The sequence below is a fragment of the Diabrotica virgifera genome, chromosome 2, assembly GCF_917563875.1.
Source record: "Diabrotica virgifera virgifera chromosome 2, PGI_DIABVI_V3a".
NCBI classification, from domain to species: Eukaryota; Metazoa; Arthropoda; class Insecta; order Coleoptera; family Chrysomelidae; genus Diabrotica; species Diabrotica virgifera.
In genome coordinates this window covers 252,434,287-252,459,791 of record NC_065444.1, presented here as the reverse complement: position 1 = coordinate 252,459,791, position 25,505 = coordinate 252,434,287, and the positions used below count along the sequence as shown (strand labels likewise).

Here is a 25,505-nt window from a genome sequence, read left to right as displayed (position 1 = left end):
TTTAAGGTTCTTCAGTTGTAAGATGACAATTTTTCTTGTCATTTTTTCTCTTTTAACTTTTTAACATGATTGTGATCGCTATGAATGTCAGCTCCATGGTATGTTTTACTAGATTTTATGTACTTCTTAAAGCGATAATCGAGCAAGATGAAGTAAATTAGATTCCTAACAATTCTGTTTTCTCTCTCTGCAGGACATTTCCACATGTATAGCCTTCTAAGATGTTGTTTGAAAAATGTATTGGCTATTAACAGGTTGTTCTTTTACAGAATTGTACCCCTATCTTCCCTATTGTTTCTGGTACCGAGAACGAATAACCAATTTTGGGATAAAGTCACCCATGATGTAATCTATGTTGTTATAAAATTTTTCGATTTGTTGTTCTGTCTTCAATATCTTCTATGCCTATATATACTAAAATGATTTTCTGTTTTAGAGACGAGACTCAAAAATATCTGGAGAGGCCTGTCTCTAAATTTACCGAAAAAAATTTCATTCAACGACAGAAGAGCCCTGAGAATAAAAATTACGAAAAGAAGTATGTCGACAGACAAAAGAGTTTGGAAAAGGATAGGCACACGAAAGATATAGATAAGAATGACAATTATAGAGACAATAGATATTATTATCATGAAGAAGATGATAGAGAGAAATACTATGCTTCTGAAAGGTACCACGAGAAAGAAAAATCAGTTAATGAGATCTCTAACAAAATGGAAAAGGCCCAAATGTACTTTGATGACGATGGTTTTGATGAAAATATAAGGTATGACATATTTTCTCTAGTACTTTTAGTATTCAATTTATTGCTATAAAACTAATCCAACATCGCATCAGCTATCATTCTATTTTCTTTATTTCATTATTTTTTAAATTTATAAATCATGTTATCCAGATAATAAATTTTTATAAACGTATTCCTCAGTCGGTATTCCGATTCGGACATCGTACCACCTTGAATTTTCAATGATTTCCCCCAAACTGTCTCCATCTTTCTGTATCCTCTGTAACTCTAACGCAAATGTCTAGTGCAGCTCCGATATCTTTTATAATGTCGTCCACATACCATGTTGGTGATCTTCCCCGGGCTCTGCGATGTCAGCTTCTCCAGGCCATCTCTACACATCACATGACCAAAGTAAGCGGTCATTTTTTCGCTCACAATGTTTCGAAGCTTATTTGTGACGTGCAGCTGTACAAAAATTGACTCGTTGGTTCTTCTTGCGGTTCAGTGGATTTCCAACATTCTTCACCAGCAAAATATTTTAAATGCATCTATAGTGCATTTATCAACTTCCTTCAAGACCAGAGTTGAGATTAATATAGAAAAATGAAGAAGGACATTGTTTTGACAAGACTTATCTTTGTATTCATGGCGATGTGGCTTTTCCATGAAGCTATTTCAACTATTTCATGTGCTAGTTCAACACGCTAGCACCAGCTGTCGAGCCATTGCTAGTTCAACACGCTAGCAACCAACGACTGATTTTCTCATTCTCCTGGCTCGCCTTAAATATGTTCTCGATGCCACTACTCCTTCTGTTTCCCCCGGCGGTGCTATGCGCCAACACGGCTGCTCCTACGGTTGTCTTTGGTCTACCGGCCCATCGCTGGCATCACATCATTACAACTTTGGTAAGATTTTTCATTTCTCCCTCAACCACGGTTGACCTTCTTTTTATTTATTTGGTGCATCCTCTGGAATTGGTTATATAGGTGTCCAGATACACAAATTGATTACACACTTCGATGTCATTGATTCTGACAATGTCAGGCTGGTTGTTATTTCTTCTATCTATGATCATAATCTTTGTTTTTGATTTATTTATGGACAGCCCCAAACTGACTCGTTATATTCGTTTTAAGCCACGTCAATACTTCCAAGGATTCGGCGAAAAGTACGTATCTGCGTACCTTAAGTTGTTTTTGATTCTTCTGCGGCCAATGGACATGCTTCTTCCTTGCCTATGCCTTTATAAACATAGAATATCGCAATTAAAATAATTAAAATCTACCTTATTTTTTATAACCACTGTGTATATTATTACTATCTTCATCTGTTATTAGATACCGCCAAAAACCAGACTATGATAAGGAACGATCCCGATTCACCTATGAAGAAGAGGAGTATTTTAAAAACAAACAACAGCCTATGCCTAAAGTACGTCAACGTTATCCTTCGGAGGACTCAAAATTTTACAAAGAAGCCTTTAGACATGACAACAATGGACCGAAAAGTCCCTCTAGAAGTTCTCCGGATAACTCTAGGTGAGTGCAGTTGAACAATTTAAATCTCCTTGGTAGTGGCTGCTCGTCAGATGACGCGAGTGAAGCAACTCTATCTTATCCTAATTTCTTGCTCTAATCCCTCGCCCAATCCGAGAGTTGTGGGAAACAAATAGCATTCCAGCGAGCTGGAAAAAAAGGGCAACCTCACGTTGTGCAAAAATGGGAGAGGAATAATCTTGTTTATCTCCATAAATAAGATTTTCACGACCATCATACTGAAAAGATTAACAAACAAAGTTGAATTTCGAACTAATCAAGCAGGTTTTAGACCAGAATCCTCCTGCATAGGAATCCTTCAAACAATCGGTTGAATGGAACACACTCTTATATGTACATAGTTCTTGTCGTTTTCGAGCGTGCCTTTAACAGCTTATTTCATGATGCTATATATGTAAAACTTTAGAGCTAAAAACATCCTGGAAAAATAATTTCCATTATAAAGTCACTATACACTGAGGCGAAATGCAATGTGAAACACAATGGAATCAACAGTGAAAAATTTAACGTCCTTTCTAGAGTCAGACAGGGATGCGTGCTTTATCCGTTTCTTTTTAACATAGCTGTAGACTATGTTCTCTCCAAATTAAACTCCCATACAAGAGGAATACAATGGACGTAAACCACATGCCTAGGCGATCTAGAATACGCCGACGATACCTGTCTTTTAGGACAAAGGGTCCAAGGTATGGCTGACCAATTAAAAACACTTTCCACTGAAGCCAATAAAATAAGTTTGAAAATCAATATTAATAAAAGAAAATCAATGAGAATAAATGCAAAAAACAACATATTATTAAAATCATGCAGATTGAAAATGAGGAAAATTTTACATTCTAGGAAGTGTCATAACAGAAAGCGGAGGTACAAAAGACGATATTCTAGTAAGGATACAAAAAGCTCAACAAGCTTTCAGCATGCTCAACCCTGTTTGGAGGTCCGGCCAGTACCTATACTACAAAGAGAAAGATCCGAATATTCCAGTTAAATGTCTTGTCTGTTCTACTCTACGGATGTTAAACCTGGAAAGTGACAAAAACCCTTACAGACAAACTGCAAGACCTGCAGTTTGTCTGTAAGAGTTAACAGTGAAGGTCTGGTATGAGGTTAAGATCTGATAGGCATTTGTTAACAACTGGTTGGCCGTTTCAGCGCGTCAGCAAACCATCACATCTCTTAGCTTGGTTGCTATGACAACATCATGTCTTTATACTTTTGGGGGTACTTTAAATTACGCCAAATTTCAGATGGCATCAGTTCTTATTTATATATTTATTCTCCGCCTACTCTAAAGATAATTTATTACCACTCCTATACATTTATACTACCTATTTGTAGTTTGCGTTTATATTTCAGGTATTATTCTGAACCCGAAATAAAACCTAGATCCATGCCAAGGCCAACGCAAAAAGATAATTATTCAAAATCACAGCCTAGAAGTGACAGAGAAGAGAAATCGTTAAAATCACAAGATTACTACGACGATCGCGACGGTAGAAAAAATTGCCAGATCAGATCGGGTACCCCTAGTTCCGATGATATTAAAGCGCCCAGCGATAGATTTAAGAATGCGAAAGAGAAATTTATGTTAATGGAAAGGGAAAGATTGGAGCACGAGAAAAGAAGACCAGAACCGCCTATTTCTCCGACGAATGTTAAAGATAAGCCATTTGCGAAGCGGTATAATGATGTTGGGTACCCAAATGGACGAGAAAGGTAAGCATAAGAACATGAGGACTCATTGGAAGTGATATTTAATGTAGATATAAGTTAATACAAAGTATATAACAAGCCCTTACACATTTAATTCTGATACAAATTGCATCAGTTATAACTGTACAAGTTCTAGCAGCTCCCTCTGTGGTTTATATTTATACTAACAAAAAAACTAGAGATAAAATGAATCGCTTATTTATGAAAGGATATGTCACTATTTTAGGTAAATTGAAATTATGACAAAAATTTGTTTTCAATACTTATATCTAGCGTTTAGTCATAAAAGAATATAAGTCTACTCTTCAGTAGGTGCTGTTGATAGGTAAGTAGTAAACAAAACGTTCCATTTACTTATGAAAAGATATGTGTCATTGACTTATATCGTTTCATAAATTTGTCAAACGCAAACTCAATAGCATGGATAGGCTGCATACACCAATGGAAGTTTTTGAAGTAATCTGTAGTTCTGCAAAAAGGCAGAAATGTTTAGTGTACGAACGGTCAGAACTAATGACATTTTGAATTTTAACAATTGGTGGTCCAAATATTACAAAAAAAAAGAATGTGTGTGTACTTTGTACGCACGTAAGAAGATGTTCTTCTATTATATAATAGGTAATTTAAACGAAGTAAATATACTTAAAAGGTTATTTGTACTTATTTTATTTAAAAATCAAACTAACTTTCTTATCTACCACTTTCAAAAAAGAAGAATATCTTCAAAAATTATATAATAATATACTTACAATCATAAAATCTATAAAAAAAAATAAAAAAAATAATAACTTGCTTGGGGCTTGAACCCACTTCACGTCTACCGTGCCGTACGAAAGTTGACGGCATTTCAAACTGCACCACATTCGCGTGTACGTCATGTGGGAATATACACAAACTAAATGTTTACACCATAAATTTATATGAATTTAATAAAATTATTAGTTTGATTTTTGTCGAAATAAAATACAACAAAATATAGAGTAAGAAAACGATATATGAGATGAAGATTTGTAGAAAGTTTGTTCATAATCAGATTATGTAAATTAAAGCATTGCCTACTAATAGGTAACTACATTATTTTGTTTACATTTTCCAAATAGATAGGTATTGAAACTATTAGGTATTTCCAACTGAAACATTTAGAATTACGTACCTGCGGCTTTTCAAAACTATTTAAAAAGTCACTATAATTATAAGTTTGATTTTATTTCTGTCCACACATCAATAAAAACTAATATTATAGAATATTTTTGTTTACCGATAACCTCCATATTGAACAATTATTGACAGATCATTTCAAAATTTCAACACCCAATCAGAGCCCGTATAACCACTAATACCATACTGTCGGTGTGCGCATGCGCGGGGATCAATCAAATTTTACCCTCAATCGATTCGCCGCTAAAGAAGAATATCTTCAAAAACGTGCCATTTTGTTGAAACTTCCGCTACACCTATTCAACGTTCACAGAAGGAGTCATTCGCCATTTCCATCTTTATGGAGTTCAGATACAATCACAATACAAAAAAGGACTTGTTGAAGCATTGCAGTTTATCGATGGAGCACTAACCAGTTCCTTTGTTCTAAAAAGTCATAACAACGAAAATGTTCAACTTCCAAAGGAACGAGCTTATCCTATGGAAAAAATTCCAATTAACATAAAAATCATTGATATTCAAAAGATTACTAGGTGTCTTCCAGAATATTTTCAAGAATTTTATGAGGAAATAATTGGTTGGCCAACCACTGAAGTGGAAAGTACTGAACGTATGAGTATCTTATAAAAAACTGCTTTTAATTTTTATTTTTTTAGTTTAAACTATTTCGTGTGTTAATAGCTGGTAATAAAGTTGGCCAAAAATAATAGTTTAGACATTTTTTTTAATTAATTCGTGAAAAGATATAATAAGGTAGTAAGTCAGACGAATAAAATATTGAATAAAATATCTATTAATTAAAAAAAAAAGAATGTGTGTGTACTTTGTACGCACATAAGAAGTTATACTTCTATTATATATTTTAAACGAAATAAATATATGTACTTAACAGTTACAATACCAAAAATTAACAATAATTACCAAAAATTAACCAAAACTTAACAATACCAAAATAAAAAAAAATGAATATGAATCGTCCGGGATTTGAACCCGCGATCTCGCGATCTCTGGTCCAATGATATACCAACCGAGCTATCAAGCCCCGTGCTATTGACGTGTCGGATATAATTACACATCACGGTGACAAATAGATCAAAGTGAAGTATAAAAATAGATATTTTATTATCTTACGCCCGAGGAAGACAAATCCATAAACACAAAAATTATAAAAATGAATAACCATTTTCAATTTCGTTGCAAAACGAAAATACAGCCGAACCATATTCTAGTCCAATCAGAGAGTGCTGCAAGCACCTCTACCGGTTTCGAAACTTATTAGTCTCTCATCAGGAGGCACATATGCTGCTCTCCCTGATCCAACCAAAACAAACCCCAGCGTGCAGTCCCGGATTGGAACGAACGAAATGGCATAGATGCCCTAGCGGCAACTGCTACAAAAAGACTAAGTTTTCACTCTAATGGCATATAAAACAACATAATGCTATTCTACATCCCACCAGAATGAAAACAATGGGAACCTTCTCTGGTTACACCTCCGAGGCTTCTACAATTTGCAAGCCATACGGATGCTGAGACTAAGGAAGATGAGGGAATTCTACAATTTGCAATTCACGTCCCATCTGCTCAGCGCGGTAAAGTTCCAACGAGAATGGTTCCCTTCATACTCCACACAGAGTAAATGTAAATCAAAAATGAATAACCATTTTCAATTTCGTTGCAAAACGAAAATACAGCCGAACCATATTCTAGTCCAATCAGAGAGTGCTGCAAGCACCTCTACCGGTTTCGAAACTTATTAGTCTCTCATCAGGAGGCACATATGCTGCTCTCCCTGATCCAACCAAAACAAACCCCAGCGTGCAGTCCCGGATTGCAACGAACGAAATGGCATAGATGCCCTAGCGGCAACTGCTACAAAAAGACTAAGTTTTCACTCTAATGGCATATAAAACAACATAATGCTATTCTACATCCCACCAGAATGAAAACAATGGGAACCTTCTCTGGTTACACCTCCGAGGCTTCTACAATTTGCAAGCCATACGGATGCTGAGACTAAGGAAGATGAGGGAATTCTACAATTTGCAATTCACGTCCCATCTGCTCAGCGCGGTAAAGTTCCAACGAGAATGGTTCCCTTCATACTCCACACAGAGTAAATGTAAATCAAAAATGAATAACCATTTTCAATTTCGTTGCAAAACGAAAATACAGCCGAACCATATTCTTGTCCAATCAGAGAGTGCTGCAAGCACCTCTACCGGTTTCGAAACTTATTAGTCTCTCATCAGGAGGCACATATGCTGCTCTCCCTGATCCAACCAAAACAAACCCCAGCGTGCAGTCCCGGATTGCAACGAACGAAATGGCATAGATGCCCTAGCGGAAACTGCTACAAAAAGACTAAGTTTTCACTCTAATGGCATATAAAACAACATAATGCTATTCTACATCCCACCAGAATTAAAACAATGGGAACCTTCTCTGGTTACACCTCCGAGGCTTCTACAATTTGCAAGCCATACGGATGCTGAGACTAAGGAAGATGAGGGAATTCTACAATTTGCAATTCACGTCCCATCTGCTCAGCGCGGTAAAGTTCCAACGAGAATGGTTCCCTTCATACTCCACACAGAGTAAATGTAAATCAAAAATGAATAACCATTTTCAATTTTCCACAAAAATTATAATAAATAATACGTTTACTAAGAACACTAATATATTCTTTTAATGACTTATTTGCGCTGATACATACATAATTTGAAAGATTAGCAACGAACTACATACTGTCTGTCTGCGCATGCGCCAGGGAATTATAAAATTTCTCCCTCGATCGTAAAGAAGTATAACTTCAAAAATCAATATACATACAATATTGTTATCAAACTTATAATAAACAAATACATATTCCAGGAAAAATCACAAATTTTTTATTTGTTTCAAATATAAACACTTTTTTAAATTATCTCAAAATTTCATTATTGTGACTTATATCCCTTCACAAATAAGCGATTCAAATGGTGTATCATCAGTTAAACTTTTAAAGTTGCAGCAAATATTGGCATATTTGCTCATAAAAGTTCATTTATGTTAAGGAAAGACAGTTTTAAATTTAATTCGATTCAAGAACCACCATCATGCACCATCTGCTGATCTAGGCTACTTAAAAGTGGCTCTGAAAACTCTGAAAAGAAGACACCTAGGTCAGCCGATGGTGGTGGCCCCGAATTTTTAATTTTACCCATATGTGAGTACTAGGGATGCAGAATTCTGTTGGATTTTTATCTAGATAAGCGGACAGGTGATGAATACAAATTGTAGATTCTCCCATTTTCCGCTATTTGTCGACCTGTTTGCTTTATAAATTTGTAAAAAGCTCAGACAATAAATAGTCTCCAAGTATTCTGCATTCCGACCTATGGAGGATAATTTTCTCTGTCTTTTCATTTATGTTGTTTACACTGACGGCGTCCCCTAACTGGCATATTTGAAACTTCAAAATAATTCAAAAATGAATAACCATTTTCAATTTCGTTGCAACACGAAACTACAGCCGCATCATTATTCTAGTACAATCAGAGAGTGCAGAAAGCACCTCTACCGGTTTCGAAACTTATTAGTCTCTCATCAGAAGAAGGTTCTCATTGTTTTCAATCTGGTAGGATGTAGAGTAGCATCTTTTGATGTTGTTTTATGTGCTATTAGATTGAAAACTTAGTTTTTGCTAGAAGTTCCGCTAGGGCATCCCTGCCATTTCGTTCGTTGCAATCCGTGACTGCACGCCAAGGTTTGTCCTAGTTGGGTCAGAGAGAGCAGCTTATGTGCCTCCTGATGAGAGACTAATAAGTTTCAAAACCGGTAGAGGTGCTTGTTGCATTCTCTCAGTGGACTTAAATAACGATGCGACTGTAGTTTCGTATTGCAACGAAATTGAAAATGGTTATTCATTTTGTATTTACATGTGTACTCTGATTGGAGTACAAAGTGAACCATTCTCGTTGGAACTTTACCGCGCTGAGCAGATGGGATGTGAATTATAAATTGTAAACTTCCCTCATCTTCCTTAGTCTCAGCATCCGTTATGGCTTGCAAATTGTAGAGCCTCGGAGGTGTTACCAGAGAAGGTTCCCGTTGTTTTCAAGTTGGTGGGATGTAGAGTAGCATCTTTTGATGTTCTTTTATGTGCTATTAGATTGAAAACTTAGTTTTTCAAAATAATTATTATAAATAATTTATCATGGCCAACTTAGCTATAAAACTTTTCCCATCACTCTCATTTTAGTAGTTCACAAGATATACCCAATGGTAAACGTTAAGTTTCCAGTGGTTGGGACACCGTGTATATTATATGTTTTATCTTTATATGATAAATTATTTAGTTATTCTGTAGATTTAGTTCTTCAACTCATCAGTCGAGATCAACTCAAAACAAATAAGAGCCCAGGTCCAGATGGAATATACCCAGAAACGTTAAAATTAATCAGCGAAGAAATCATCGAAATATTTCTTCTTTTTGTCAATCACATGATACAGGACAAATACTCCACAACTGGTTACAATCAATTTTCATCCCAGTACCGAAACAGCCACACTCACAACACTGCAACAAGTTCCGTCTGATAAGCCTTATGAGTCAGGCAGTAAAAGTCCTAATTAGTAAAAGTCGTTCAAACCCGAATCTATAAAAAGTGCGAAACAATCATTGGAGACTATCAGTTTGATATATTTACACAGAAAGATATATTTATATGCTTTATAGACTTCGAAAAAGCATTTAATAAAGTAAAACACGATTAGAACGTTTCCAAGAAGTCGGTTTAGATGGAAAATGCATCAAACTACTAAAAAACTTATCAACGTACTGGAATAAAAACGGCAGAGTTAGGATCGAAGGTTACACGTTCGCAGATTTAGAAATTATAAGGGAGTTAGACAAGGATATATTCTGTCACCCCTGCTATTTAATCTCTACTCCGTGTTTATTAAAGAGGCACTGGAGAATTCCAAGGATGGAGTCAAGGTGAATTGTATAAATATCAACAGCATCAGATACGCCGATGATATGGTGTTGATTGCGGATTCTGACTTGGGTCTACAACAATTCATCGATAGGACCGACTCAGTCTGTGAGCAAATGTGATTCTCGAATAAAATTGGAAATTCGACTACGTTTATCAAAATGCTACGTCTGATTGATTCTTCTCTATGAAGTTGAGACTTGGACCCTTAAAACATCAATCGTAAATTATTCGGAGGCCTTTGAAATGTGGATCTACCGAATAATCCTCAAATTTCATGGACATCGCATATTAGTCGAAGCAATAAAGCAGTGAACCTCCGAAAAAAAAAAACGACAAGACGGATCTTAACAATTCTTTTTGCATTCGATTCATGAATGCGCCAGGAAATTTTGTGACTCCGAGCCATGATATAATATTGAAAAACTGCATACAAAAAATGCATTCTTAAAGTGCATCTCAAACAGACAATAAAAATAATCAGAACTCATCAATTATCGGCGGAAATAAGTTTGTTATGTTTGTAATTTTGTTACTTTGGGGTTTTTGGGGTTGCTGAAAACGAATATGACGTCATAAGTGATCTTCGGAATACCTGGTACGCAGGGTACCTACTGTTTACCTCGTCATTAAAATTCATTAAAAAATTAGTCAAAAATCATTACTTGGGGGGGGGGGGGGTTTAGGGTCACTAACGATGAATATGACATCGGAAGTGATCTACGGAGTACCTGGTGCCCAGGGTACCTACTGTTTACCTCGTCTTGTGGAGTTTTCGGCAAAAATTTATTAAAACATTAGTCAAAAATCGTTACTCGGGTGGTTTTTTGGGTCGCTAACGAAGAATATGACATTAGAAGTGATCTCAGGAATACTTGGTGCCCAGGGTACCTACTGTTTACCTCGTCTTCGGGAGTTTTCGGCAAATTCATTAAAGAATTAGTCAAAAATCATTACTTAGGGGGTTTTTTCGGGTCGCTGACGACAAATATGACATCGGGAGTGATCTCCAGAGTACCTGGTGCTCAGGGTACCTATTGTTTATCTCGTGACTAATGATTTTTGACTAATTTTTTAATGAATTTGCCGAAAACTCCAGAAGACGAGGTAAACAGTAGGTACCCTGGGTACCACGTATTCTGTAGATCACTTCCGATGTCATATTCTTCGTGAGCGACCAAAAAAGCTCCGAGTAATGATTTTTGACTAATTTTTTAATGAATTTGCCGAAAACTTCAGAAGACGAGGTACCCTGGGTACCAGATATTCCGGAGATCACTTCCGATGTCTTATTCGTCGTTAGGGACCCCAAAAATCCCCCGAATAATGATTTTTGACTAATTTTTTAATACATTTTTTGCCAAAAACTCCACAAGACGAGGTAAGCAGTAGGTACCCTGGGCACCAGGTACTCCGTAGATCACTTCCGATGTCATATTCGTCGTTAGTGACAATAAAAATTCCCCGAGTAATGATTTTTGACTAATTTTTTGATGAATTTTAATGACGAGGTAAACAGTAGGTACCATGGGCACCAGGTACTCCGGAGATCACTTACGACGTCATATTCGTTTTCAGCGACCACAAAAACCTCAGAATAACAAAATTGAACTCATTTCCGCTGATAACTGCTGAGTTCTGAATTTTTTTGTTGTCTGTTTGGTATGCACTTTAAGAATGCATTTTTTGTATGCAGTTTTTCAATATTATATCATGGCTCGGAGTCACAAAATTTCCTGGCGCATTTATAAATCGAATGCAAAAAGAATTGTTAAGATTCGTCTTGTCGTTTCTTTTTTCCGAGGTAAGGCTGATTTTAGTGCTTTATTGCTTCGCCTATATCTCAAATCAAAAAGTGCTTCAAGGAACGAGAACTTTTCAGCACAGTGAAATTTAGAAACACATAAGGTTTGTTCCAACACGACCAAGGACCGTCAGATTACCGTTTCGTTACTAGATAATTAACGTTCCATAGGTTCCATGGGAACGAAGTAATACGTTCCATGGTACTGCGCAGGACGCGGATCGTCGTTACGGTTTTTGGACCGTCCAAAAGTTCATGTTGGAACAAACCTATAATAGCTAGGCCACATACTGAGAAATAATAAATATCCTACATATATGCTGAATAGTGAAAAGAAAGATCGAGTGAAAGGGACTAGGAACAAACGATTATCGTGGCTAAGAAACATCCGACAATAGACAGGGCTAAATTTTGAACAGCTAATAAGAACACCTGCAGACGGAAAAGAGTTTGCAAGTGTAGTAGTCAACCTCCATTGTAGAGAGGCCACTTTAAGAAGAAGATTTAGTTCCTTTTTCCGTTTTGATTTTAGATTTTTTGGTTTCTTCTCTGAACTACTTTTCCGTTGCCCGTGTTTCTATTTCCTATACATCTTCTATTATTATACACGTACCAACATAATTTATTTATTCTTATATTTTTTAGATATTACAACGAACGTAGAGAGCACCATTTTGAAGAAGCCAAACCGACGCCATTATCCAGGCACGTTCCAGAGGAGGTCCGATACAGGGAAAGAAACAGAGACGTCCATTGCGATATGAGGGAGCGAGGACGAGATTCTCCATTGGTTAGATACCGCCAACACGACAAGTACGATCCTAAACGCAAATCCATGTTTTCTCTCATCGAAGAAGACCACAGACAAAAATCAAACGAAATAGCGAAAGAGCTAAAGAGACGGTCTTATATGGATGGAGGAAACTACGAGGATGACGTAGATATAATACACAATGACAGAGATAGATACTATCAAGAACTACCAGAATCAGAGAGGTTTATTGAAAACTATTCAAAGTCTAGCGTAGAAATAGATAAGGTTGGCGAGATGAAATACGATCAAAAGTTTATAAAAAATCAGAAACAAAGCAAAAACTCAGCAGGTTATAGGCACAGCTACGCAGAACCTAAATTAAGAATGGAGAAGGACCTTAGGAAAAATTTATCAGAAATGTTACATAGAACGAATAGTTCGGTTGGTAATAATGGTAGAGTAGGTATAGCAAGCGTACATCCTTATTAATAGATTTTTAAGTAATCAACTTGTATTTTACTAAGATGTATTGGAGGATTTGATTTGGTTAATGAGTGTGTGTACTTTATTTATCTGTGTGTTATGCAACTTAAAAATCAGTCGAGCTTTTCTGGTAAATACAAAAATTTGTGTCAGTTATACCAACGAATATAGGACGCATAAACGAGTAAAAGCACATTTTAAGGCAATTTTTTGGTATATGTCATGCGGGAACATTTTACATTTTTACTTCTGTTCCCTCAACAATCAGGGAACACTCAAGTGACCCCGTATCACCGCCACACCGTCCCTCGTCATCAACTTTTTCTGAAATATGAAAGAGTAGGTCTGGTAACGCATTGCCTTAAATTTTTTGCATTTTATAAAATTCGAGAGATCAAATCCTACTCATGTACCATATTTTTTGTACAAAATAAGATATTTTTTTACTTTTGAATACTTTTTAATAAATGAATCTTTAAGAACTATAAATATGTTTACCTACTGACCGTAACCATTTCTTCCATTTGAAATGACCTTCTATATCCGTCTATATTCTTTGGTCATACGACACTATGACCAGTATGTTTTAATAAACAGTAATGCCAAGAAAGTTGAAACGACATTTCTTTTAATTTGAAAAGTCAAACTTCTAAACTGAATTCTGAAAAAAAAAAGCTAGTTCAAGAAATGCAAAAGCATGTAGGCCAAATATAATACATGGTAAGCTCGACTGACTTGAGTAACTAATTTGGCTCTAAAAAACAGGTAAAGTCTACGCGATAGACATCTATGGAATCAACTTGTACTGCATTTTAGGTTATTTCAATAAAGTTAATATAAAGTAAACAAAACATTGAAGATTTTATAGCGGTACTTAGAGTAATAAACTGGTTGTATTCAGCTATACATTTCTGAAGTTTCTACCTGTTTGTCCCAACGAATTGTGGTCTTTTGATATGTGATCGACATTTTTTTTCGCTTTTTCGGCCTTTCTATAACGATTTCTACGAGAAATATTCTACTGTGGAACCACACCATTGTCTAATATTGCTCAGCTATGAAAGATTCTTTCGACCAATTCATCTCTTTCCCTCCACTTTTCCTTGTATTATAAGTAGATGTAGATGGTATTTAGGTCCTCTAAGTATTTTTGTGTTTCTCTATATGATGTTTATGAGCAGCCGTTCTGGATTCATAATTTTAAGAAAATCGTCATTTTGGAAGTGTGCGACACCCATGATATTTTTAGGATCCTTCAATCGCACCACAATTCAAATGCTTCTAATCTGTTAAGAATTGTGGTTTTTTGTCTATCACTCACAAAAATATAATAGTATAAATGTAAAGACTGAAATAGTTTCGTACACACTTATGACAACAGGTAAAAGGGGGAGAAGTGTACTTTTGAAGTGTGTAAAATTAATAATTCTTAGCTGAGCGCTTTCGGCTTATAAAGCCATCTTCGGAGCTATGCTACAATAAAAGATCTCTAATGAATAATTGATCTTAGAATTCAAAGTTTAACTTACGTCAAAAAGGTCAAAATACCACTATGAACAGAAGTATTTCATATCATAAATGGAACCCATCTCTCTTCATAGTGGTATTTTGACCTTTTTGACGTAAGTTAAACTTTGAATTCTAAGATCAATTATTCATTGGAGATCTTTTATTGTAGCATAGCTCCGAAGATGGCTTTATAAGCCGAAAGCGCTCAGCTAAGAATTATTAATTTTACACACTTCAAAAGTACACTTCTCCCCCTTTTACCTGTTATAATAGTATAGACCACATATAAAATTTCAGGGCTATCTTGCGAATATGCATCGACAGGTTTCTGTTAGGTACATAAGACTGGTTTCCAGGTCATAAAAACCTTACGTGCTATTTTGATCCTGGTTATTATCTCTTTATCAGAATCACAATTTACATTCAAGCAACTTATAAGACATTTAAAATAGCTTACACGTTCTATCTCCTCTCCATTAAGAGAAAGCAGACCTTGATTTAATGCCAGCAGGTTTTGTTAATATTCTGCAAGAACGGTTGTATCGTCAGCATATGTATTATTGTTGATTACTCCTCCGCCTAGTGTTACTCCCCCTTGTCTGTAAACGAAAAACCCCTCTAATAGTCCAGGAACCAAAACTTTTTTCCTCGCAATTTTTACAGAATAGATCAATTTGAGAATAAGTAGTGGATAGTCCAAGGATCAAAATCTATATCATGCGAAAAGGCGCTTTTACCATGGGGGTCGTTGCCACCTCATCTCGGGGGTGGAAATTTTTTATTATATTTTCACCGCAAAAGTTAATAAAAACATTCATTCTAAGCAAAAAATGTTCTATACATTTTTGAAGTTATACTTCTTTACCGGCGATAGAGGGTGATTTTTTTATATGTTAAAACCTATCAGCCCGGCGCATGCGCATTATAACTTTGTTCTGATTGGATGTTCAAATGACATGTCAAAAATTATCCGATATGGCAGCTGTGGTTTGGAGGTAAAGGTAAAGGTAAACAAATGTATAATATATTAGTTTTATTGTTGTGAGGACAGAAACAAAAAAGTTTATAATATTGTAGTGACTTTTAAATAGTTTTTAAAAGCAACAGGTACGTAATAATTGTTAATGTATCATGGGTATAAACCTACCTATTTGATCTGCCAAAATACATAGTATGTAATACTTTTATTTATATAATTTGATTACCATCAAAATTTCTATCAATATTCACCTAATATATTGATTTTTTACTCTATGTTTTGTTGTATTTTTTCAATTCTAAATCATTTCAATTCAAAATTAAAATAATTTGATCAATTTTCAAAATATCAAAATATCACAAGTTTAATCCGTTTAGTTAGTCGATCTTCGTAAATAATGACACATAGTGTCCATGGCTAAGCGGAGAAGGCGAATGAATTCCAATACCAACCGCTCTTATCAGCGCTGGTTTGAGTCCCAATAGAAACTTTCTTTTTTGATTTTTTTTAATACATTTTATGATTGTAAGTATATTTATTATATAATTGTATTTTCAGAAAATACGTATTTAGTTAAAAAATTTTTCGACAATTAATGTTCAGACATCATTTGTGGCTTGTTTAATGTGTTTGTGTGTGTTTTATTCTTTTATTATTTTAATTTTTGGCACTGTTCTAATAAAAATGTTTGAGAAGTAGTTAGTATAAATTAGTTTAATATTTAAACAAAATATAAATAAAAAGTATATTAATTTCGTTTAAATCATATAATAGAAGTATAACTTCTTACGTGCGTACAAAGTACACACACATTCTTTTTTTTTTGATAAAATTTATAGTTTTTGATTTATTCGCTATCGAAAGTGTTAGTTTTATATCTAAAAAATCAATGTTTTTCGATGGAATACTCATTTACAATTCACTCAATTTTTACCGTAGAACAAATTTTATCAAACCAAGTTCTTGGGAATTCAATTACCTACAATTTCATATTGAAACATTTTTTCGTATATCTGATGCTAATCTTTCTATTCTGAAGAAAATGGCATTTTTTACCAAACTGCAAACATTCTTTATTCGCTTTAAACTTCAGTTTTTTAAAAACAAATCATTCTAAACCAATCAAACTTCTAAAATCTAATAATAATATATAAGTAAAGAAGAATAAACAAGGCCAATGACTAAAAACACCGCTAACTTACATTATTATGCTTCCAATTGGATGTCTCCTTTTTTATCAAAAAAATATATTGATTTTTTAACCGTAACTTTTTATTTTTTATTTTAGAAAGTTCGTTAAAAAAGAATTTTGTAGGTTTTTACAGGATCTATAAGACTATTAGTCGTAAATCGTTTTAAAATTCTCAGTCACAAAAAGAAGCATTGAAAGGGTTGGTAAAGGTGGTTTTTGCATATTATAAGTTTTAATTGTCAATAGCTCACTCAATTTTCGCCGTAAAAAAATTTTTTGCAAACCAATTTCTTGGGAATTAAATAAGCTACAATTTCATATTTAAATATTTTTTCTTATCTCTGATGCTAATCTTTCTATTCTGAACAAAAGGACCTTTTTTACAAAACTACAAAAACTCGTTATTTGCTTTTAACTCCATTTTTTTTAAACTAACCATTTTAAGCCGATCATACTTCTAGAACCTATTAACAATACATAAATCAAGAAAACCAAATCAGGTCAATGACAAATTTTAATTAGGGTGGTGATTAGGGGGTTGTTTACGATCACTTTTTTGCTGAAAAAAATAGGGACTGACATTCTTTTCATTAGTCACAAGTCACTAAATTTTTTTAGCTAGAGATTTTTTTTTTATTTCTGGAGATACATATTTTTAAATACCTACATTAAATTAGTTTCAATAACTTATTTTTGAAAAATGCATAGTTTTCCCGTCCTTTGACTTTGAAACTACAATGTTTAGCATTTGACGAAGAAGAGCCAACATATAATAAAGTATAGCTCGATTACTATTGGTCTTAAAGAAAATAAAAAACAGTTTAGTTTAATTTTTCAAAAGGTACATTTTTGTTTAAAGTTGTTTTGATAAAACGAAAACTTTTTGAGTTATTAGCAGAAAACTGATTAAAACATTGATTTTTTCGATATAAAACTAACACTTTCGATAGCGAATAAATCGAAAACTATTAATTTTATCAAAAAAATGTATAGAATGTTTTTTGCTTATAATGAATGTTTTTACCAACTCTTGCGGTCAAAATATAATAAAAATCCCCCCCCCCCCCGACATGGGGTGGCAAACACCCCCATGGTAAAAGCGTCTTTTGGCATGATATAGATTTTGATCCTTGGACTATCCACTACTTATTCTCAAATTTTCAAGCAAATCGATCCATTCTGTAAAAATTGCGAGGGTTTCTCCTATTTTAAGCTTCATTACTTGGACTATAAAGATTTCTTCAGAATATATATTAGAAAGAATGGGTGATAAAAATACAACCCTGTCGTACTCCATTTTTGATAGGTAATTATTTAGTACGACCTTCTCCAATTTGAATAGATACCATATGATTGTAAGATAAGTATTTTAGCAGTCTTATATCGTAGTGGACAAGTCCTGCTACCCGCAGGCAATCGGAAAGTGTATCGTGTATGGAAACCATCGCAAATATTACTAGTGCAAGTCACATGTTGATTCCATAAACCTAATTTAAACAGAATTAAATGCATTGAAAGAAAATCGTGTGGTCATATTTACATAATAAAAATTTACATTCGTAATACCTATAACAAATTGTACTAATTTTCCTTGACAAACACTAAGAAACTTAAATTTTAATCATTTTGACAGATCTAAATGTCACTAAAGTGTAACCCACATTAACGAAAAATTTCCCTAGAAACGGTACTATTAAGGCAAAACTCCCCCATTCCCAGAATTAAATTTTCTGCATGTCGTGAGCGCAATTTTATCCCACCATTCTTCCCCCGGCTCATCCACCAAAACTATCATTATTCGTTTTTCAGAAAATCAATTATGTATTTAAAATTTGAAAAATTCACAAGCATAATTGAGGCTTTTAAAAACTTGCCTCTTTTTTTTATAAACCCGTAGGTTCAAAATCTAAAAATGAATTTTTTTTCAAGGGCGTATAATTTTTTTTTGGAGATGCACGTCGATGCTGCACGTCTATTTTTTTATTTTCTGTATTTTATCAAAAAATATATGTGCAGCACCTTCAAAATCCCTAAAAATTGATTTTTAGTTTATTTAAAAATAGATCAAATCAAGGTTTTTTTACAGGCTATATATATTTCGAAGTAAATGAATCGAAGGATGAATCTACAGGACATTCAAAAATTTGGCGAAACACCATTAAACCTTAAAAAACCCTGTTTTCCAGGGTTAAGGGGTTTCCTGAGTTTTGCGAGTTTTGATTTTTGAATCAGATAGAACGTAAAAAAATTGAATTCTGGGAGTAAGGGCATTTTACCTATTTTAAGAGGGGGTACCCTTTAAATAACAAAATATCTCTCACAATAGTTTTAGTCATTTATAATGAAGGTGAGTTTACTTATGGAAATGACAGTTCCATTATGGGCTTCCTACCAACATTCGAGTAAAAAATAGGTTTTATACGTAAAATTAATTTTTAGATGTTTTTATGTATCCTATAGGAAATTATATATCAAATTCTTTTAAATTTTAGTTAATACTTGAGATTTTTTCACGGATTTTGTTTATTTATTATTACACTCAATAAGAGGTGCTATTTTTTAAAATCACACTGTTAATATTTTACCTATAACAATTACCTATAGTAAGTATAATATTAAGTAACATAAAAAAATTGCTCACTATGTTTTTTTAACTTTAGTCAGGTAAGACACAAGTCACTGTGTACTCGACTAAACAGTAGTTAAAAGATTCTGTATTAATAAAAGTTTTATTGCGTAGAGTAGTATGTTTCAGCGTTCTTGACTGGTACGTCCTCACAAATATGAAATTCATTTACAAAAATATTTCTTCATCAAAACCGTTAGTTACATATCATCTATTGTATTAGTAATTTTTCGTTTTTAAACTTGTCATTTGTCAACGCACAGCGTTGTCATACTGTCAGGAAAGTAGAGAATGTAGGGAATTATGATAATTGTTTTTAAGATTAATAAATAAGCTTTATTCGCGAAGACAAACCATGGCTGATTTCTTATTGATTCTGAATAATTCATCCACACACGTATTACTAATACTTATCTTCTCAATTGTGATTAAATAAGTTTTTTTTGTATTTTTCAAGTGTTGTCTATTCAGATAATCTTACTTACTTACTCTGTGCGAGGGTTTTGACGACTTTTGCGACAAAATGTCTGCATTCCTCTCTGTCTTGAAGACTCATCCAATTTTCCACGCTCATAATTTTAAGGTCTCCTTCTATCTATATTATCTCGTCACCGGAGTCGAGGTTACCCACGTGATCTGCTTCCAGTTAGGGTTTTTCCGCATAACAGCCTTACTATTCTTTCGTCATAGTCCTTGGGCCCACATATAGAATTATTATAATCAAGTATATTCAAATGGGAAATAAGCCACAATTTTACCTAAAAATGATTTTATTAACGTTTCGACGCCCAAGTCGGGTGTCGTTGTCAAAATACAAAATAATACTAAATAAACAAAAATGTTGTTGCTTAGTAAAAAATTCTTCTAATAATTTATTTAATCTGACTCATTTATATCGGCAATTCAGACACGTATTATACATTTTAAAGTAGACGACTTTAAAATGATATTGCCAATATTGATGAGTTGCGTTCCTGGGACGACTTTACTAAAAGATAGTTCATTCGATTACATGAAATCAATCCCAACTCAAGAATATCCGCCACAAAAAATCATAGCATGTGATCTGTCTTTAAAAAGACAACCAAATGCAACGGTGGCACTGAAATTCTCGCGTTAGAGATTCCATAGTAAATCACGAGGGAAAACCAGGAAAAAAAACCTCGTGATACTATCCCGACACCGTAAGTATTTGGGTTTACATTTAGTTCACTCTCAAAACTAATACCAAATTCTGACTTGATATTTTAAATTTTAAACAATACTAAAATACTAAATATGTACTAACTCGATATGTTACTGATTTACTAATTGTGGTATTTTCTTTCTATTGACTTCCTCCTTTAATATGGGTAACCACATCCTACTGCATTCTACCGAGGAATTTGCGACACAATTGGTTTCATTTAGCATAATTAGAGCCGCTTCTTTGATTTTTCTCTTTTTACTATCTGCTTCTTTTAGGACTATACTTGAATCTCTCCACTGAACTCTATGTTCATTATCCCATGCGTGTTGACATATTTGAGATCTATCAAATTCTCTATTTTTTATATAAGACTGATGTTCATTTACTCTAACGTCTAATGGTCTTGACGTTTCACCTATATAAAATTGTTTTATTAAAAAATGATTATCCCATATCGTTTATAAATAAGGAATTGTCAAGATTGGATCGAATGGAACAGAACAACTTAGAACGGGATCCTACAACATTCACGAGAAATAATACGAGGAAAATATCAATACCATATGTAAAAGGACTATCCGAGAAACGTAAAACAATAGGAAATAAATTCAACATATCAACAACATTCAAAACAACAAACACATTAAGATCTATTCTATCTAAAACTAAACCTAACAGTGAACAAGAAAGAACAAAGAATTGTATTTATAAAATACCTTGTGAATGCGAACAATTTTATATAGGTGAAACGTCAAGACCATTAGACGTTAGAGTAAATGAACATCAGTCTTATATAAAAAATAGAGAATTTGATAGATCTCAAATATGTCAACACGCATGGGATAATGAACATAGAGTTCAGTGGTGAGATTCAAGTATAGTCCTAAAAGAAGCAGATAGTAAAAAGAGAAAAATCAAAGAAGCGGCTCTAATTATGCTAAATGAAACCAATTGTGTCGCAAATTCCTCGGTAGAATGCAGTAGGATGTGGTTACCCATATTAAAGGAGGAAGTCAATAGAAAGAAAATACCACAATTAGTAAATCAGTAACATATCGAGTTAGTACATATTTAGTATTTTAGTATTGTTTAAAATTTAAAATATCAAGTCAGAATTTGGTATTAGTTTTGAGAGTGAACTAAATGTAAACCCAAATACTTACGATGTCGGGATAGTATCACGAGGTTTTTTTCCTGGTTTTCCCTCGTGATTTACTATGGAATCTCTAACGCGAGAATTTCAGTGCCACCGTTGCATTTGGTTGTCTTTTTAAAGACAGATCACATGCTATGATTTTTTGTGGCGAATATTCTTGAGTTGGGATTGATTTCATGTAATCGAATGAACTATCTTTTAGTAAAGTCGTCCCAGGAACGCAACTCATCAATATTGGCAATATCATTTTAAAGTCGTCTACTTTAAAATGTATAATACGTGTCTGAATTACCGATATAAATGAGTCAGATTAAATAAATTATTAGAAGAATTTTTTACTAAGCAACAACATTTTTGTTTATTTAGTATTATTTTGTATTTTGACAACGACACCCGACTTGGGCGTCGAAACGTTAATAAAATCATTTTTAGGTAAAATTGTGGCTTATTTCCCATTTGAATATACTTGATTAAAAAATGCCACAAGAAAATAGCTTCAGAACAACATAAAATTATTATTTATGACCGTCGAAACTTTTTGTACTTGTTATTTGGGTGGAGTCGGACAAATTTGGAGCTTGGTGCATTATGGTAGTGGGACGTTTGTCGGTCAAGCTGTCACGAAGTTGTCAATTTTATACAAGAAAAAAATTTATAACCACATTGGTCATTTTATTTTAATCAATGGTTTTTATCATATAAACAGCGAAAACAATTTTGTCGGGCAAAAATATTGGGCCATATGACGCGTCGGACACTCTAAATATGTCAAATTTATGAAAATAATAAATTTATTACCACATGGCTAATTTTAACAGAATCTACCATAAAACATTTTTACAATAATGTGGTAACCTTGCCGGACAATTTTCACGGGGCTTATGCGCAGTCAGATGCGCCAAAGATGTCAATTTTCTGGATTTTTTTTATTTACAACCATTTTTCCGACAAAATAGGAGGTTATAAGTAGTTATATTCTAAATCAAACAATCTAAGTGTCCGACAAAAATATTGGGGCAAATCGACAGTCGGACAAAAAAATTTAATTTTTATTAGTAAACCATACTTTTAAAATATGCTGGGTTCGTTCATCCTTTATCTTCACAACCATTTTTCAGACAAAAGTAGTAGGTTACAAGTAATTATATTCTTAAACAAAAAATATAATTGTCTGACAAAAATGTTGGGACAAACGAACAGAAAACTTAATTCTTTTAGGTTATCGACGCCCTTAAGAGGAGTCATTGTCAAAAAATTTTTAAAACAGTTTTTCTCGGTTACTTTTGAATCGATTTTCCAAAAAAATTTCCGACAAGAGGGAAAATTTCGGAAAAATTTTGATCTGATAATTTGTGTACACACTCCTTGAACAATGACAAACATCGTTCTGTAGTTTCTTTTCTCGAATTTTCAAAAAAAAATCCGACAAGATGTAAAATTTCGGAAAATTTTGGACCCATTATTTTTGTCCGACAAGTGATCCAATATGCATTACATATGTAAAAAAACAGTACAAAATAAAAATGACAACTGTGGTACCAAATAAAAAATTCCAGGAAATTGACATCTTCGGCGCATCCGACTGCGCATGTGCCCCGTGAAAAATGTCCGACAAGGTTACCACATTATTGTAAAAATGTTTTATGGTAGATTCTGTTAGAATTAGCCATGTGGTAATAAATTTATTATTTTCATAAATTTGACATATTTGGCGTGTCCGATGCGTCATATGGCCCAATATTTTTGTCCGACAAAATTGTTTTCGCTGTTTATATGATAAAAACCATCGATTAAAATATAATGACAAATGTGGTTGTAAATTTTTTTCTTGCATAAAATTGACAACTTCGTGACAGCTTGACAGACAAACGCCCCACTACCATAATGCGCCAAGCTCCAAATTTGTCCGACTCCACCCAAATAACAAGTACAAAAAGTTTCGACGGTGTGGTTATAAATAATAATTTTATATGTGGGCCCAAGGACTATCAGAATATCTGCTGAGGTGTCGTACCCACTTGAGCCTTCTGAACTTTATTTCTTTTATTATATTATCTTCTGGATATACTTCTTCCAAGCTCTTTGTTAGTTCTTATTATATATTGTTAAATATAAAATTGGAAGACCTTTCAAATATGGAGTTTTTCGACTATATTTATGATATGAAACGTTTGAGTGAGTGACATAAGCAAAATGATAATCTATAAATAGTTTTTTCAGATTATACAGTTCAAGAACGCATTGTATGAGACATACTAGATTTATTTTATGATTTTTAAGATAAAAATATCAACGTTTTGCATTATCCTAATATGATTTTAAAAAACCTTGTCTTGTCTGTTGATATTGGTTTAAATCAATTTGTACTTTTATTAATGAAAGTTATTACTTTAGCTTGAGATGCAAAAAGAACTGTTTATATGGTCTTTCAAATTATTCTTCATGAAGAACGCTATAGGTACTTTTTATGGATCCAAATCAATTTTTGAAGTTGGAATTTCTTCATTTCCAGATAACTCAAAAAATGCGTTTTAAATTCATCAACGAATTCTTTAGACTCCAAAAAACTAAATTCTCCAAATGTTTTCTAAAGGAAGAGAATAAAAATAATTCATATGATGCCAAATCAGCCCTGAAAGGCGGATGAGTACCTACCATCTTTGGTATTTGCTTTTACCCTGATTCACTTCAAATGCCAGATAAATGTATTAGACAAATGTATCAGACAAAAAATAGTATGATACTATTCAGATTTGTACTGCTGTTTCAAATTAATTTAACCATAATATGATGAACGGCAATTAGTTTATGGAAAGTATTGTAGCGTGCTTACGGTTAAAATAATACTCTCGGTTCGTTTATACGAATTTATTTATACAAGTTACAGACGAATTTACTTTACAGACTAACTACTCCTAAAAATTCCATCCTCATTTATATTGAATACAAAAATACAAGCTATGTTCTTGAACGTTCCAGGAAAACGGAACCGCCCAACTTTAGTAATGCGTAGGCGATCTTTCTCGAGAAATTTTTTCCTCGCTCGTCTGATGAGTCATCCTTCCAGATGTCTCCATACGTAGCGAGCTGTCGAGACGGAACCTGTTATTTGCTGTCGTTAATTCGTCACAGTATTAAAAATATCTTCTCCTAGGAATTACGAATAAAAATGAATTGCGAAAATAAGAAAACGACAATGAACCGAATAGCTGATTCGTTCTCAAGAATTGAAGTAACAACATTTTGTTAATCCTCCTTAAAAATCATAAAAACCATTAAACGAAAATCTTAACTTCCAAAATGCCATTCATTTTATCAAACACTGGGATTCTCCAACTCGTTCTGATGGTCGATCACCACCACCACTAAAAGATAGATCAGCTATTAGTTTCTGGCCAAAAGTAACGTATTTAAACTATGTTGCATAGATGATGTTGAAGATAATGATCTTCAAGAGCAACATGCTAAATTATCTGAAAAAGGAGACGTTCAACCAATGTGTGTTTCCAGTCATGACTTACGGCGCCGAAACACTATCGTTAACCCAGACCACAACAACCAAACTTAGAGTGGCCCAAAGAAGAAAGGAAAAGTCACTACTGACTCTCAGAGACAGGGTTAGAAACGAATAAATCAGAAGGACAGGCGTCACATATATTATAGAGCTAATAGCATGG

The 25,505-nt window shown here is 33.8% G+C and overlaps 1 protein-coding gene across 1 annotated transcript in view; it reads left to right on the top strand.

Annotated features, from left to right (window-relative positions):
• LOC126880535 (trichohyalin) overlaps positions 1-15,940 on the top strand; it is a 242,501-nt gene extending 226,561 nt beyond the window's left edge. The window contains exons 5-8 of the mRNA XM_050644458.1: positions 437-766; positions 2,068-2,268; positions 3,643-4,002; positions 12,586-15,940. Of these exons, the coding sequence (XP_050500415.1) occupies positions 437-766; positions 2,068-2,268; positions 3,643-4,002; positions 12,586-13,183 (1,489 nt within the window). The 3' untranslated portion in view covers positions 13,184-15,940. The remainder of the gene's footprint in view (positions 1-436; positions 767-2,067; positions 2,269-3,642; positions 4,003-12,585) is intronic.
• The last annotated feature ends 9,565 nt before the right edge of the window (positions 15,941-25,505 follow it).